The 16,193-nt window shown below is 41.4% G+C and overlaps 1 protein-coding gene across 4 annotated transcripts in view; it reads right to left on the bottom strand.

The window, feature by feature from the left end:
• The window catches only part of ino80 (INO80 complex ATPase subunit), a 48,994-nt gene that overhangs the window by 32,367 nt on the left and 434 nt on the right, over nucleotides 1-16,193 (bottom strand). For 2 of the 4 annotated variants that reach the window (XM_034699581.1, XM_034699583.1), the window contains exons 2-25: nucleotides 14,545-14,609; nucleotides 14,022-14,213; nucleotides 13,668-13,834; nucleotides 13,471-13,538; nucleotides 13,132-13,278; nucleotides 12,897-13,017; nucleotides 12,605-12,810; nucleotides 12,445-12,498; nucleotides 12,061-12,264; nucleotides 11,726-11,930; nucleotides 11,418-11,485; nucleotides 11,107-11,325; nucleotides 10,845-10,925; nucleotides 9,389-9,484; nucleotides 8,541-8,600; nucleotides 8,212-8,354; nucleotides 6,204-6,288; nucleotides 6,002-6,119; nucleotides 5,725-5,810; nucleotides 2,936-3,103; nucleotides 2,461-2,594; nucleotides 2,124-2,191; nucleotides 1,923-2,016; nucleotides 1,465-1,684 (exon numbers count right to left, since the gene is read on the bottom strand). In XM_034699581.1, coding sequence (XP_034555472.1) covers nucleotides 1,465-1,684; nucleotides 1,923-2,016; nucleotides 2,124-2,191; nucleotides 2,461-2,594; nucleotides 2,936-3,103; nucleotides 5,725-5,810; nucleotides 6,002-6,119; nucleotides 6,204-6,288; nucleotides 8,212-8,354; nucleotides 8,541-8,600; nucleotides 9,389-9,484; nucleotides 10,845-10,925; nucleotides 11,107-11,325; nucleotides 11,418-11,485; nucleotides 11,726-11,930; nucleotides 12,061-12,264; nucleotides 12,445-12,498; nucleotides 12,605-12,810; nucleotides 12,897-13,017; nucleotides 13,132-13,278; nucleotides 13,471-13,538; nucleotides 13,668-13,834; nucleotides 14,022-14,173 — 2,964 coding nt within the window. In that variant the 5' untranslated portion in view covers nucleotides 14,174-14,213; nucleotides 14,545-14,609. The remainder of the gene's footprint in view (nucleotides 1-1,464; nucleotides 1,685-1,922; nucleotides 2,017-2,123; nucleotides 2,192-2,460; nucleotides 2,595-2,935; nucleotides 3,104-5,724; nucleotides 5,811-6,001; nucleotides 6,120-6,203; nucleotides 6,289-8,211; nucleotides 8,355-8,540; nucleotides 8,601-9,388; nucleotides 9,485-10,844; nucleotides 10,926-11,106; nucleotides 11,326-11,417; nucleotides 11,486-11,725; nucleotides 11,931-12,060; nucleotides 12,265-12,444; nucleotides 12,499-12,604; nucleotides 12,811-12,896; nucleotides 13,018-13,131; nucleotides 13,279-13,470; nucleotides 13,539-13,667; nucleotides 13,835-14,021; nucleotides 14,214-14,544; nucleotides 14,610-16,193) is intronic. The other 2 variants (XM_034699582.1, XM_034699584.1) reach the window with 1 other exon arrangement.

Below are 16,193 nucleotides of genomic sequence, written 5' to 3'. Positions count from 1 at the left end.
CTCTTGAGGATCTTCCACCAAAGAAGTTGAGTTACATTGGGGAGAGGATGGCAATTTTATACGTATCTGCAAGTTGGTAGCTGTTTGCTGAGAAGAAGACTGTTATTATTTATTTATTTTTCCTGACTTTGCAGAATGACTAAAACCCTCTCGCTGCAGTGACCTCAAGGTGTATCTGCAGGCTGCAGCTGTTCACAAACTGTTTATTTGAACTGGCACCACAGCTTCTTCCCTACGAACAATTGTGACTCCATATTGCCAAATAATAATAAAAACAGAGGAAATTTGTGCCGTCTCAAGGTAACCCTGCTGTTTTGTTCTCTGCAGAATCCAACACATATGAATTCATTTGGATGCAGCAAAAAATGGCTGAGGTGTTCTACATTTATTCTCCGCCAGAATAGGAACGACAAACCAGATCCTGCTGCGTCTCCCATCCAGCTCCTGTTACGAACAGTTCTCAGAAACACATTTCCTGTTGAGTATCTTAGCTTATGAGGTGCTGAAAGAAGAGTGGACAGCCAAACTGGTTTCATATCCCCAAATATCCTGATTCATGCACAATAATCCAGTGACACTGCACCAGTAAATTTTATATTTCTAAGTTAGTATCTGTTCGCAGTCCTTAAATGCTCCCTGTTGGCTGTATATAAGTATCCCAAATGCATCGACCGCAAGCCTATCCATTTCCCTCCTGGACATGTGAACAACCTGTTAAACAGCTGCATTATATTCATGCCATCATCTATTGCCCATTGGTCCGTTTTTGTCGTGCATAGAGAGCAATGTAAACCGACATCAAATTTTATTAAAGCTGAAAAACATGCTGTTTAAATGCCTCTTCATAATGCATCAATGCAAAGCCTACCAGAAAAGGCCAAAGTAGTAGAAAACAGAGGGGATTTCATATTATGCATACGCAAAATATGGAGTACCTGCTCTGCAAGACTGACCAAATATGCTTAAGAAACTGGCTTAAATCAGCCTTTAAATTTCAGATTCCTGTTAACAGTAATGAAAACGTGACTTTCCTCTACATGTCAGGAAAGAGAAGTACGTAAAGCTGGTCTGTGCAGACACAGAGGGTAAGAGGACGGTATTAAAGAGTTGCTGGCCTTCAGCAGGATTGGGTTCCACCCTGCATCCCAGAGGAGGGAGAGGAAGCCCGGGGCAGAGAGCAAGCTGTGTGGCCAAACACCGACTGATACTCAGGGGAAAATTTCAGCATCATCAGCAGAACTTGGCTCACTACCAGAGGTCTGTCACACACCCAATTTCCCTGCAGATGGCCACTAAAAGGATTAATGAACATAGATTCTAGCCTCTGTGTGTGTGTGCGCGTGTGCTTGTGCGTGTGCGTGCGCGCGCGTGTGTGTGGTGTGTGTGTGTGTGTGTGTGTGTGTGTGTGTGTGTGTGTGTGTGTGTGTGTGTGTGTGTGTGTGTGTGTGTGTGTGTGTGTCTTACCTGTAGGACTGAGCTCGTGTGCGTGTTTGGGAAACTGGTGGGTCTGTTTGGCCACAGAATAAGGTCCTTGCGAGACAGACACTTACTCCTGGGCTGTGACCTTCCTCTGTCCTCCTCCAAGTCCGTGTTTGGCTCCTGATTTTCTTCTTCTTCGAGGCTGAAAAGGCGTTGGTTGTGGAGCCGGTACGCCGCTTTTAGAGAGAGAAAAAGGGCTAACCATCTGTGAGAGAAAGAGTGGAAGCAGGCGAGGAAGATGAAGAAGTTCAATATGATAAGTAATCAGACTGTCATAGAGCAAAGTTGACAGCACCTCCTAACTAATGCAAATGTGGTGATAGAGACATTTGGACTTCCTGCTGAAGCGTTCTCTCTTACAAACTATCCCACTCACATATCTGACTTCATAGAAGAAGAAACAAAGAGAGTAACAGATCTGAAAACTTTGGCGCAAGTCTAACCTCGCTAAAGTGCCTTGTAACATGAGGTTGGACATCTCAGCTGGTGACACATCGATGAAGCGCAGGAAGGAGAAACAGCTTCCTTTGTCATCACCTGGAAGAATAATAAACAGAAGAATGAATGGAAGAAATCAGACAAAGAGGGAACAAGTAAAAAAACAGGAAGAACGGACAAATCAGCTCTGTGCGTTGTGTCCTCACCTTTTCTGTGAAAAAGAGACTGCTGGATGTGATGTGGAGAGAAGGGAGACAACAGCACTTGAAGTAACCTGAGGAGGATGCAGAAGAAGAAGCATTCAGGATTTTCCTCCACGGCCAGTCAGACCCATGTTTCTGCTGCTAACAGCTCTAATTGAGATAATAGCCCTGTGTAGCTCCAAAATCCTTAAACATCCACAAGAACTAATATACCAGTGTTTTACAAAGCAATTCATAATGAGAACCAAACCCTAATCAAAACAATGATGGTAGAGATTGTGATGGACCTGTTTTCATTGGATGTCAGGCGCAGTATGTCTGTGAGTGCAGAGGAACTTACTTGTTTTTGGCCTGGTTGTGTGCATGGATGAGGCCGTGCCGGTAGAGGAACTTAGACATGATGTAGGGTTTGAGGTGCATGTGGAAAGGAGAGCGAGTTTCCTGGCGCTCAAACAAGTCGGGGTGGTTACACACCTACACACAAACACAACACAGACGGTGTGTTTAGAAAAATAGGAAAAAGAAAAACCACAAGGTATGCCTTCCTTTGAGTCTGCCAATTCATTGTTTGATTGATTGATTTTAAATCTCAAGCCTTGCTCCCACCAATAAAAATGTAGAGCTATTATTAGTACTGGAACATTAAAATTCCCTTGAAAGCTCAGTGTAAGAGAAAATAATCAGAGTTCTGATAATATGATCCTTACAACGAGCCTCAAATCATTAGCAGAAATAACTGTCATTAATCATACTCAGGGCTGTGTCTGACTAAATAATCAAAGCTCCTCCAGTTGCACTTCATTGTGTTTGCGTACCTTCCTGAACTGCATGACCAGGTTCATGAGGGAGGAGGTGGTGCTGTGGGCCTGCTGGGCTGTGCCCATGGAGGACTGCAGCAGGTCCTCGATGGAGATCTTGTTCCTCAGAGCCTGGTAGAGCAACCGCTGCCGGGAGGTCAGCTGGCAGTAGGTCAGGATCTCGATCTGATGAGAAGAAGAGGAGAAAAGGTGTCAACAAGGTAACGTGCAAGATACAAAAAGTCCCCTTTCAGAAGAAAAAAAATGTTTTAAAAAAAGTATTATCATTACTCTTGTCATGCTTTTTTTTATGTGGATTCAATTATATTAACACTCCTGTTATGTTCGTTTCTCTGGAACAGCAATAATGTTCCTGGGACAATTTGACCCGGGGCATATTCAATTATCCAAAAGTGTCAGAACCCCAAAAAATCCCTATAAACATTTTTTTAATCTCATTATTAACTCCATCACTAACCATTTAAATTAATATTCAGTGCAATAGTGTTCTTTAATCCTCACAGATCATGGATTGATGGGGATAACCGACTCGTTTTTCATGAAAATTCATGTTAAATCAGAATCAGAAAGACTTTATTTATCCTGGGTGGAAATTCAGTAAAATAAAAGTGTGTGTGTGTGTGTGTGTGTGTGTGTGTGTGTGTGTGTGTGTGTGTGTGTGTGTGTGTGTGTGTGTGTGTGTGTGTGTGTGTGTCTGTGTGTGTGTGTGTGTGTGTGTGTGTGTGTGTGTGTGTGTGTGTGCGTGTGTGTAGGATTGGTGTGAAATATGTCACACAGTTGCAAAGAAACAATTAGTATTTGACACTTCTGACTCCTTTTAGCCTCAACCTTGACTGCCGGGTCAAATTGACCCACGAACAGTATCTATATCTATAAATATTAAAGTGGGTTGCAAATATGTGAAATCAACCGTTTTCATTGTATATGTTCATTTCACCTATTTAGCCAAGCAGAGGAAGTTTCATACCGAAAAAATACTTTTAACCATTTTTTAAAAAACTTTAAAAAGGGTCAATTTGACCCGCAACATAACAGGAGGGTTAAACTATCGTGTAACTGTAGTGGGATTTCAGATCCCTGCTGATTTGAAAAAAATCCTTAATTAAATTATCAGGAAAAAAAACACAGGTGTATCGGCATCAGCGAGAAAATGTTCAAGAGTTTTCATATAAAAGATTAGTTTGGATGACAGCTCAGATAAGGGGAATCAACAACAATGACAACAATCCAGAAAAACACAGCAGTATTGAAGTCTGCTGTCAGCTACAGCGAGGGTATTAGCCCTGATTCTCTCAATCGGCTTATCCCTACTATGAATATTATTGGGTAAATTGAACTGTAAAGAGTCTCAATGTCTGTGTTTTAAAATGAAACCAATCAAAAATGGAGGATGTGTGTGAGCATGTTTTAAGCTACATCACTGGAATGTCCTTGTTTATAAGGCGATTCTTAACCTGCTTCCCTCGTATTTATGTGATTTTATTCATTTTAAAAAATACTGGAAGCTAAAGTCTCCGCTCTGTGACCCAGTCACAAAACGAGCGTTTGCTTTCAGTCCCCAGAGTGTGTCTTGAAATTGGTAAAAGAGTTTTAGATACGCTGTTCCTGCAGCCTGGAACCTGTTGCAGGAGAGCCTGGGTTTGAGTGAGCTTGTCTCTTTAAATGTGTTTAAAGGCAGACTCAAGCCTCTTGAGGAAGATGCTTCAGTTTGTAGATGCTTTGACTGATGATGGTTGTTCTGAAAGCCATGTTGGAAACGATATGTGGTAATGTTTTAGAGTTATGTGTTGTTTGTAACTTTTCTGGAATGTGCTGCTGCTGGTCTTGGCCAGGACACACTTGCAAAAGAGATTTTAAATCTCAATGTGGTTTTCTACTGGTTAAATAAAATAAAAAAATAAAAAAGTTGAACCTTGCTGGTAAAGAGGTTTGATTCACAGGGTAACAGTTGGCTGCATTTATAATAAATATGTCGACGGTGAAGACAAATGATTCAGCATTACTGGCATGTTGTTCCTTAACTTAAAATTTTCACATGGGCTCAACAGAAACGGGTGCAGAATTTATGCCCCACATTCTTCAAAACACACATCAAAACCTCCGCCTTTAACTCTTGTGTTGTCTGATGAAAGCAGTGAAACCAAACAGCAACAAACCACAAGCACCAAACCATGAACCACCGGTGAACTCCCCTGGTTACTGTTGGCTTCGGCGTGCAGACAAAACAAGAGAAACCAACATGAGTGGAGGAGGAGAAGGAGGAGAGGAGAGGAAGTGGGCTGGCAGGGCAGTGTGTTGGTGTGAGGGGGGGGGGGGAGTGAAAAAGACAGATGTGTGGGAGCCGTGAACTCTGTCTCCGTGTGTGGAGACTCCCACAGTGTGTGAGTGAGAACGTGTGACAGCGAGAGACCCTGAAGTCCAACATCTGTCAAGAGGATCTGCCAGCACAAGCATCACTCACGAGCTTATTACGCCGCTTTCTGTGTTAATGGGGTGTGCAGGCCAAGCGAGCGGAGGAAGAGTGCAGGTTTTAACAGGAGAGGACAGAATCAGGGCTTCATGGTGCTGACTAAAAAGAGTGTCCCATTTTTTGGTGCTGAATATTGCTCAATAAAATTGTGAGATTTTGCAACTTTGTGCAACAATTTACCAGAAACTACAGTACCGTAGAGGGTTTTTTTTTTCCCCCCGATTCATATTGCTTGAATTTTAATGTGAGATTAAAAGCAGAGCAGGAACACAAACCTAAAATCAGCAAACACAGAGAAGAACTTCTGTTCCCTCACCTTGTCTGATAGCTCATTTTCCACATCCTTCTTTATTCTGCGCAACATAAAAGGCTTCAGGATCATGTGCAATCTGGAAAGCTGGTCTGAAACACAAACATCAAACGATTATTTCACTACAGAGCACATCACATGCATCAGTGAGCGGCGATAACATTTCAATGCTGGCACGCAAAAGATAGAATTTCCGTGCAGATAATCTGACAAATATTCTGTGTCGTTGCCTGGAAAAAATGAACAAAAACTTGAACAAGCATTCGAGAAGGGTTGGACTCACTCTCGTCGATGGCAGACTTGTTTTCGGCGTGGCTTTCGATGTCCTTGGAGAACCACTCGTTAAACTCGTCGTGAGAATCGAAGAGTGTGGGCATGATGAAGTGCAGCAGGGCCCACAGCTGAAGGACAGTTATGACATACACAGTCAGAAAGAGATCTGTCAAGCTCACTTCAACACACACATACATATGCATGTTGCTCACCTCAGCCATGGTGTTCTGGATGGGTGTCCCGGTGAGCAGCAGTCTGTTTCGACACTGGAACTGCAGCAGAATTTTCCACCGAACACTGAAAACACAGAGAGGAAATAAGATGAGATTTATCACCATTCATTCTCCAACACTATACAGCAATGTTGACACATCAACAACTGAGCCTGTGAAGGTGTTAAGATCTCAATCTCAGAACACAGAGGCAGTTTTCTAACGGCATTTGCCTCTGGGCATGGCATCTAACCTCTCTGTATTTCTGGTGTAGCAAGTGGTTAGCCATGACCAACTTCAAGCCTAGTTTGAATTCCAAAGTGGCAACTTGTGCTCTGATAAAAAAAATGCTACAAAATTCGCCATGGATCCGCAAATATATAATAAACACTGTCATTTCATGGTTGATTACATCCCCTAAAGTAATCCCTCTTCCTCTGTTTCTGTAAGTCTCAAAATAAATAGTAAGTTACACTCGGCTTCACTCTGACTTCCTTTCTCAGGATAACACTGCAGACAATATTTGAATTTCTCGTGTTACACTTGCAATCAACCAGTCTTAACTCTGCAGAAATATTAGCATACTACATGCAGTCTCCATTGTGTTTAACCTTTTTATTTGTCTATATTTGTGTACTCACTGGAATTGTCTTAATGATGCGTGGGGTGAACAGAGACACAACAGCAATCTTTTCCCCAGGAGATCCTAAGACTGGAGACGTACTTGCTTTTTACAATGTGTTTTTGAATGTTTTTTCATATATCTATATATTTTCTAGATGGTTTAGCTTTTATTTATTTTATTTTTTTACTTTAAAATGTATGCACTGACTTCAAGCTGACAAGAGCTGGTGAGAACAGTATCTCGTTGCACTCTGGTTGTAGGGAAAATGACAAAAAAATGAAATCTTGAAATCTTGAAATCTTGAATCATGATGCTGATTTGCAGGGTCAGGTCAGTCTTGCTTGCTTGTTGCTTGTTTGTTGGATAAAGAGTAATTTCTGATCCACTCCATGAAGTCAGGAAGTGACGCTGATTAGTTTTCATACCATTATTGCACAGATTTGTCACCCAAGTTGCAATTATTGGTTTAATATGGTTTGTTAACTGCCCTATCTTTAAAGAGATAACTCATATTTAAATGTTGATGTTTCAAACTAAAAAAATATATATTAGAGATTTATTTTGTGGACCTTGGATCGTCCATCCATCTATTACCACTTATCCCATCCAAGGTCACTAGGGGCTGGAGCAGATCCCAGCAAACAATAGGGGAGAGGTAGGATACATTCTGAACAGGCAACAAGTCTATCACAGGTCCGACATACAGACAGACAACCAGACACACTCACCCTTACACCTACAGAGTGACAAATTGACCTATGCATGGCTTTGGTGCCCAGAAAAAACCCACACATGCAAGGGGAAGCATGCAGGAAGGTCCCAGTCAGGATTTAATATCAGGGGCCTTCTTGCTGCGAGGCAACAGTGCTAACTGCTGCAATAATTTGAATCCCCAAATCTTAAGATTGTGTCTGATAAAAACATGCAGGTATGCAAATAGACAAACAGCTAATTCATTTACTGTGTATCTCTCTGGTACTTTTTGTTGATTTAGAAATGTTTAAATAACACAATTGTTATTCTGGATGTAAAAGATAAACGTGATTAAAATAACTTGGGTTGTGTAACTGTGTGCACTGAAGAGGAATCACCTTACAGAGACTTGGACCTCATTGTTTCATTCTAATCATCATGTGTTCTCATATTTTTGTAGTCAAGATGTAAAAATCCCAATCAATTCAATCTGCTGATTTTAGTGTAGAAATGTAATCAATCAGTGTGCAATACTATGAGAAAGATAGGAAAATGCATTGAATTGCATTGTACATAAGACCTCACTGTAACGAATGAGTAAGAACAATTTTATTAATATGCACTATGTTGGTGATATGTTTGAGAATCCAGTAGCACCTGACTACACAACAGCCAATGTTAATGACGTACCTGCTGCTGCTCTTCAGTGCCTGAGCCTCATCCAGGACCATGTACTGCCACTTGACCCTCTGAAAGTACTTGACGTCCTGAACAACCAGCTGGTAGCTCGTGATGACCACATGGAAAGGTGCGTTTTGTGTGTAGAGGGTTTTCTGTTCAAACAAAGAGACAAGGTTATTGCAGAAGATAGAAGCTGTATATGTTTTTTATTTGGAAGCTTATCTTTCATTGGATACATATAGAACTATCTAAAGCATCTAATGCCCAAACAAGAATCTCATAGCCATTTCCACGACTCTCTCTCGGTTCTCTATCCTCATCCAGCATCTGCTCTTTACCTGGCTCCAGAATTTCCGGATCACTTTGCGATCGTGAGGATTCCCCCAGTATGGCAACACCTAAAAAAACAAACAAAGGGAAAGAGTCAATCAGCAAGATCAATCACACCAAAATGATCACTTGTTTGTGTGAATCCATTTGACAAACTTCTCCATAATACTTCACATTTAAACTGCGCCATGAAACATAAACAGAGCAGGGTGATGTTCCCAGAGGAGGCATTCAGGCATAGCATCATGTATGAATCACTGCCTCTGTAGCCGAGTTGTTGATGTACAATGTGATGTGAAAAGATTTACACATCATTACATCAGTCATCACAAACTGGTTTTCCATTGTTTTCAGTCAGTCTTGCTTTGAGTGCTCAGGAAGCTTATCTCCAAATTGTGTAATAGACTCTTTTCACAGCTCATTAGCAACACAGACTGGATTTGATTTATTATAAACTTGTGGAGAAAGCGGGCATAGCTGAGAGTTGAGCATGTCAAAGAGTGATGTACAGTATATCACAATGTGTGAGCGAGTGTGTGCGTGAGTGTGTGTGCACCTAACCATAGTGGACGTATTGATGTGTTTGATAAATGGCTTTACAGCAACTGGGTATGAGATTTTTTTAAGTGAAGACCCTACAATAAAAGCATGAACAGCTTGGATGTGCTCACACGGGCTATGCTAGTGCAACACTGCCCCCTAGTGAACAGCTCTGCTTGAAGCCATTTAATCTTGATAGTTCGAGGATGGATTTCCTAACATAGAGACACAGCTGGGTTTAATACAGGAGTTAAAATTGTTTTGCAGGTGTGTCAGCCAAGTGTGCTCACTCATCTGCAGCGTCATGGAGTCTCACCTTGAATTTGGGCACAAAGCGGGTGAACTCCTGGTGCCAGTTGTTGAGAGTTGATGCAGGAGAGATGATCAGAAATGGACCCCAGATGTTGTCTCTCTGAGCAGGGAGAGAGAAGCAAAGGAAGAGAGTTTAAGCAACAGCAGCCTGTTGCACCAGCTGTGCATAAGTTGTGTGCTAAGATAGGGTGCAAAGTCCACCCTAAACCAAATGTTGAAACTAGTTAGTTTGTAACTTAAGTTGCGTTGTGTTTGGTTTCACCACAGAGACGTAAGATTCATCTTAACTAGTGGACTGTAACGTCCAAACTAACCAAAACATTGTCTAAGATATGGCGTTTACACTTCCAGCAGCCAATCAGAGGAAAGCACCAATTTTGATGCAGAGGTTGCTATACCTGTTATCTTTCGTGCCTCATCGTCTCTGCACTGACCAACAGTTGAAACAAACTAACTAAACAAACAAACTGTGACTGTCGCAGAACAACAACAGGAGGTATGTAAATCTTGATAAAGTGTCATAGAAAGGTAATAACTACAGTCTAAATCCTTAATCTACAGTGTGTATAATAACAGTGACATCGAGTGGTAAAATTATTAACTACAACATTAATACCCAGGGGTGCAAATCTTGGTCATCATATTTTTCCAAAGGATGTAATCTCTTGCAGATAACTAGTTGACGAAATAATATATCTGGGAGAACGCTCTGTATCTCCTCATCCTCCAAATCATCCCACCTTTCTAAACGATGCACCATGGCAACCGGTACTCTACGGAGGACTTTACACCAACTAGGAGCCAAGTGTAAGAAATAAGTTGTAACTTGGGCTGACGTTGGAACTATCTCAGCTGGTGCAACGCCCAAAATGTTAGTAGAGTGTAAACTCCATCCTAAATGAGAAATTACGTTCAAACTAGGCTACATTTGAACTTACACACAGCTGGTGCAATAGGTTGCAGGTGTTTTGTGTGTGTGTGTGTGTGTGTGTGTGCGTGTGTGCGTGTGTGCGTGTGTGCGTGTGTGTGTGTGTGTGTGTGTGTGTGTGTGTGTGTGTGTGTGTGTGTGTTTGAGCATCAAATGATAGGAAGCTGCAGAGGAATAGAGAATGGATCCACACTGAAAAGAACAGGTTTCCCCTTTATTCGACTCTTTTGTTGTTGCTTTGAAAAATCGAGCCACTGAGTCAGCTACCCACAACAATGAAATCAACCATGAGTAGGGATGGGTACCGAATTCGGTACTTTTTTTTCCCCAGGTACCGGGTATCGGTACCGTATCGGTTCAAATGTGAAAGATACCCATCCCTAACCATGAGTCACATAATAACAAAAAAAGACTTCTAAGGATACAGGTGCACATAAAAGCTGCCTTTTCCATTTTTTTCAATAGTTAGTAGCACAAAGTTTTGTGAGAAGTGTGATGGACAAATTAATTTTGTTCTGGTGCTCTCTCTAACCTCTGCCAGGTGTGCCAACAAGGCGATACTCTGCACCGTCTTCCCCAGGCCCATCTCGTCTGCCAGGATTCCATTGATTCCCTGAAGAGAGAGAAGAAAAGAAAGAAGGAAAAAAATCATTCAGTGTGTCTGGAAGAAGCACATAATAATACAGAAGAAACACAAAAGGCGATAGAAAAGGAAGTATTGCAATTCATTGAAGGTACTGAATCATCCCTGCAAATTCAAGCAAGTCTTCAATTTGGCAGGCTGTCCTGGGTACCTGTTCATAGAGGTTGGCCAGCCAGTTCATCCCCTTGAGTTGGTAACCCTTCAGTTTGCCATTGAAGATGGTGGGCTGAGGAATTTCTTCACCAGCATGGATGGAAGGGTTTGACAGGCTGTAGCTCTCCCCAAACCCGGAGCCAGCACCTGAGGAGGAGCCAGCTGTGTGCAGCGACGCACTGCGACTGTCCTTGGCTTCCTCATCAAACATGCGTGTCTACACGAAGAGATAGGAGACATTAGCGGAGCACGCAGGGGGGTTTCTGTGCATATCAGAGGAGGTTCAAAAATGTGATCACATTGACATACTCGCTCTTGATGAATCTGGTAGGCTTCTTTGGCATTCCTCAAGGCCTTGGATTTGTAGTGTTCACTGTCTGAAATCACATGGACATAAACTTTTGAATGAAAGAAAAGTTTGCAGTTTAATACCACATTTATTTCTCTTACATGAAGGCTAAAGCACGAAACTTTATATGTGGATAGAAAAGAAGCTTAAACCCATAAAATAGAAACATAACTGATCTATTTAGCTGTCAGTTAGCCCCTCAAAAGTGACTTTAGACTTACAAGTGTCAAGTTTAAGTTACTCAGCTCCAGGAACGGAATATACATACCATAGTCCTCCTGTCCCATGTTGACCATTACACCTCCTCCGATGTCGATCTGTCTCTGTGCTGCAGTGTCTTCCAGCTTACTTAGAATGTCCTCCTGAGCCTTTTCTCCCTCTGCACCCCCCATACTAGCTTTACCGCCCATGAAATGAGCATACAGCTCAGTCTGCGTGATGAGGAAATTCAGTTTACGCTGCTGACGCTTAGCCTGGGAGAGAAAAAAAATAGGAGAAAGGCACAACAGGCTTTTATGAATTGACTTAAAAGGTATAGATAGATGGATGGATGGATGGATGGATAGAACATCCTTTAAAGACAACAATTTCCATTCCATTTACTTCTCTCATTTCCTCGTCCAGTTTACGCTGCTCAAGCGCCTCCTTCTCCGCCCTCTTCCTGTGCTCCTTCTCCACTTTGTCATACTTCTTCCAGTAGAGCATCATCTCCTTGGTGAGGCGGCGAGCCCGGGGTAACGTCTCCTTGCAGTTCTTCTGGGCCTGGATGGCTGCTCGTCGAACCTCTCTCATACAATGATGAGCCAGCTGACACAGACAAAACAGAGCGTCAATCTTGTGCTTTATCTACAGTGTATTATCAAGCAACCAGGTAATGAAGAATTTGTGTCTGTTGCTTTCCAGAAATAGAAGAATATGGAGAAAAACATGTTAACTAAATGATTTGCAGCATTTTAAATAGCATATCAGTGTACACACTTAACTTACCTTTTTAGCATTAGTCAATACTAAGTTCTTCGCAGAGGTCTTCTGCTTGAAAGTCTGCAATAAAAGCATAAATGGGAAATCAGAGAAATTATAAATGTTGACATTTATAAGTCTTTTCTTTCGTTTCTGATCTCCTTCTGTCTGTGTTGTGAGGACTTACCTTGGGGATTTCCTTTTTAGCGATGGTTAGCCAGACCTTACGTCGACGTGCATTCAGCTGCTCAATGGTGAGATGTTTCTTTTTAACCATGGGCAACGGAGCATCATGGGAAAACTTTGCAAAGATCTTTGTGACATACGGACGCCCCTCCTCCAGAAAGTCTCCCTCTCCACGCTTCTTCTTTTTCTTTATCTTTTTCAGTTTGGCTAAGAAGATGAAAAGCATAATGTTTTAATCATTGCAAAACTTGTTAGTTAATTGAAATGAATCACATATTTTTTCTTGTTGGTACCCTTAAATTTCTTCTCATCTTTGATTTTCTTCTTCTTTGGGCCCAGTAGGTGGCGCTGTTGCTCATAGAAGGGGTCATGAGAGGAGAGGAGGCCGGTGCTGTAATACTGATATTGGTGAAGCTGCAAGAAAAAGCACACAACAACAAAAATAAATCATTATGGTGACATGACTCAAATATCAGGTCAGGTGTATTTTAGTTATTACTCGGCACTGTGTTGTGTTTGAGTAAGTACCTCTCGCTCAGAGTGGAACTTGCTCTGATGCTGCCTGGTGAAGCGATGTAGCCTTAGCATGTCATGCAGCTCCTCCCGAGATAAACAGAAGTCGGAGTCATCTGAGTCTGTGTCCGAGTCTGTGGTGTCATCAGTCAGCAGGATACTCTGCAGAGATAGAGGAATAGGCATGTTTTGAAAGGAAGCTAAGGGATATGTTCATTTATACATGATGCATGAGAAAGGAGGTAGACATAGAACAGCTGTGAAATATTCTAAACCGGTTGTTGTAGTTGTGTAACCTAACCATCTAAATATTCTAACACAAAGTATAAAGGAGAAAAGTGATTATTGACATACCTTCAGCCATTTCCTGTTCTTCTTCAGCTTGGAGAAATTGTAAAAACTAGCTTTATCTGCCTTTTGGTCTGTGGAGAGAGAAAACTCACAAGATAAATGCAGAGGCAAAATATCTTAAATAAACAACTAAATGACACAAGTTAGTGTATGTGTCGTAATAAATAAATAACTCATTAGCGTGTCTTTGTGTGTCTTACCTTTACCTTGCAGCAGAACTCCATTGAGGGGCTTCCCCTCCGTCAGCCCATCCCCTTGCTCACATGGTTCAGTCTTCACTGTCAATGCTGTATGCTGGGCGGAGGGGTCCAGGGAAAGCCCTGATCCCAATGCACTGTCACTATCATCACTGTCATCACTGTCATCACTGGAACATGAGAAACATGATGTGAACAAACCTGTCACATAACAACCGCATTTACAGCACTTCAATCTACATCAGAGTTAGAGCAGTCTTCAAACTGTAATATCTCATGTAACTAATTTAAAACAGGAATAACCTTGAGTCTAAAGGCAAAACAACAAAGCTCTTTCCACCTCCACACTGCCGGTACCTGGTAATGTCTCTGTTGAAGACAGTGGCGGTCTGGCGCAAGAAACTGTCCAACCTCAGAGATCTTTCCAAGCGCTGCAAGTAGAGAGGTTTGGCCAGGCCGGAGCTCCCTAATGATCCAACTTCCAGCCGACCACCCTGCCCTGACGCCATGCAGCACAGACAGCTCTGCCCAGCGGGGCAGCAACTTTTACTGAAGAGAGAGAAGTGGAAAGGAGAAAAAGAGGCAGGCAGATGTCTCAAGGTCAGAATGAGCAGCACAGGACACTGCTTACGTTGGAATGAGTAAGGCTCTGCTGTTATTAAGCATATCACCTAAATCATCATAGCACAAACTGAGGGTATAAAGGTTGATACCACTTAAAGACGTTAGCTGAGAGATGTGGGAGTAACTCTGGTCCTATACCTTTCAATCACTGTCTACATCTCAAGTTTTTACGACAAAACAGCCACTTATACAAAGATTAGACGATTCTGATATATAGCACAATAGCAGCATAATAGAATATGAACAGCAGACCTACCTTCTCAGTAAGGAATGCCATAATCTTTCATTTCAGGAGTAATAATCAGACTAAGGTGACAACCCCTAAAAAAGAAAAAACAACAATCAAATATTGCTATTTAAATGCCAATATGTAAATGTTGGGCCGGTGTTTTAATTAGAGGGGAGTTTATATCATAGTGCAATATTATGAATGTCATAACTACACAATTGCTCTTGTTTGTTACATTCAAATATCCTATACGATTGCCAAAAATATATCAAATTAAAGGGAATTACAGTGCTTGCATCACAACTTTGTATAAATTGTCATAGTTTATTTTTATAATTCAAAGGGGCACAAAGTGGATTGCAAATCTCGTTTTAAGTCTGTTCTGTAAACTAGGGTTGCCAACTGCCCTGTATTAGCCGGGCAATCCCGTATATTGGCCTAAATTAGTTTGATACATATGGAACCTCAATTGTCCCGCATATTGACTATTAGCCATATCCTGCAAAAAAGTGTGGAGAGGATTTTCTCTTTGATGGCCATTAAATGGTCAGACTCAAGAAACAGATGCAGCACAGAGCTGATCAAAAATGAACTTCAAATATCTGTAAACTGTGACTTATCATGTAAGGACTTCTCTCTGGCTGTGCAAAAGGACAAAAAACTGCTTGAGTCAGTCAAGAGCAGCAAAAAGGATCCATGAAAAAAGTAAATTTGGTGAGTCATACTCCTCTTTTTCATTTAATTTTTATTTTGCCTGTTTTTTTTTATGTATAGAGCCAAATTGTGGTTTCTTTAAGGTTTATTCATATGAGGTTACACAATGATTCAGAAAGGATTAAAGGGAATACACACACTTTCTGCATTTCCAGTTTAATCTGAATCTGAATATACACTGAATTCACACATCATGCTCACACCCCCATGGCACTATGCACCTGTCCCTTATTTAGTAGTGAGAAAGTTGGCAACCCTAGTATAATATAAACCCACAAGCAATATTACACCAGTATTACACATTAGTCTCATGTATTGAAAAGTCAGACTGGGTGAGTTTAAACAATTTTATTTAACAAACTAAAAGTGACTTATGCGAGTATAATTATACTGTTTAAGGTTGATAATCCTTGAGTGCTGAGTTGGTTGTGTTCTGTATTGTAAACTTCTTTTAGCTGAATTCTGTAATTACCACTATCTACATATTCACTGTGGTGTAACTTCAGTGCCCAGACTGTGGAGGGTTGGCACATATTTAAACAAATATAAAGTTCATCCTTCCCTAAGCAAAATAAGCTCAATAACTGGGGTCTCTTTTTTAAAAATTTTAAATAGTATTTAGCTCCCTCGGCTATCTCGTCTGTAGCTTGCTAGCATATCCAAGCTAGCGTTAGCTGGTGTGCAAGCTAACCTTGGATTGTGAAGTGAGCCTGACAGCTAACAAGCATTAGCTGCTTTGCTGTAAAAGCTCAGACTGCATTGCCTCCGATCAATGATAGTACAGGGTCAAGGTGCTGCTTTACGCACACTGACAGCTAACAGTAAACCCAACTATGTAGATTTCTGTTATAGTTTGTAACTGAATATTTAGCCTTTGTTTCAGGGCTGCTCTCCCCCCTCTACCTCTTGTCTAATGTAGCTTTTCTTCATAGAGGTTAGCTTATAATATATTAAGGCGTTTT

Source organism: Notolabrus celidotus, chromosome 13 (assembly GCF_009762535.1).
Source record: "Notolabrus celidotus isolate fNotCel1 chromosome 13, fNotCel1.pri, whole genome shotgun sequence".
Lineage (NCBI taxonomy): Eukaryota > Metazoa > Chordata > Actinopteri > Labriformes > Labridae > Notolabrus > Notolabrus celidotus.
Note: the sequence above shows the minus strand (reverse complement) of the source record. Positions and strands in the feature narration are given on the sequence as shown.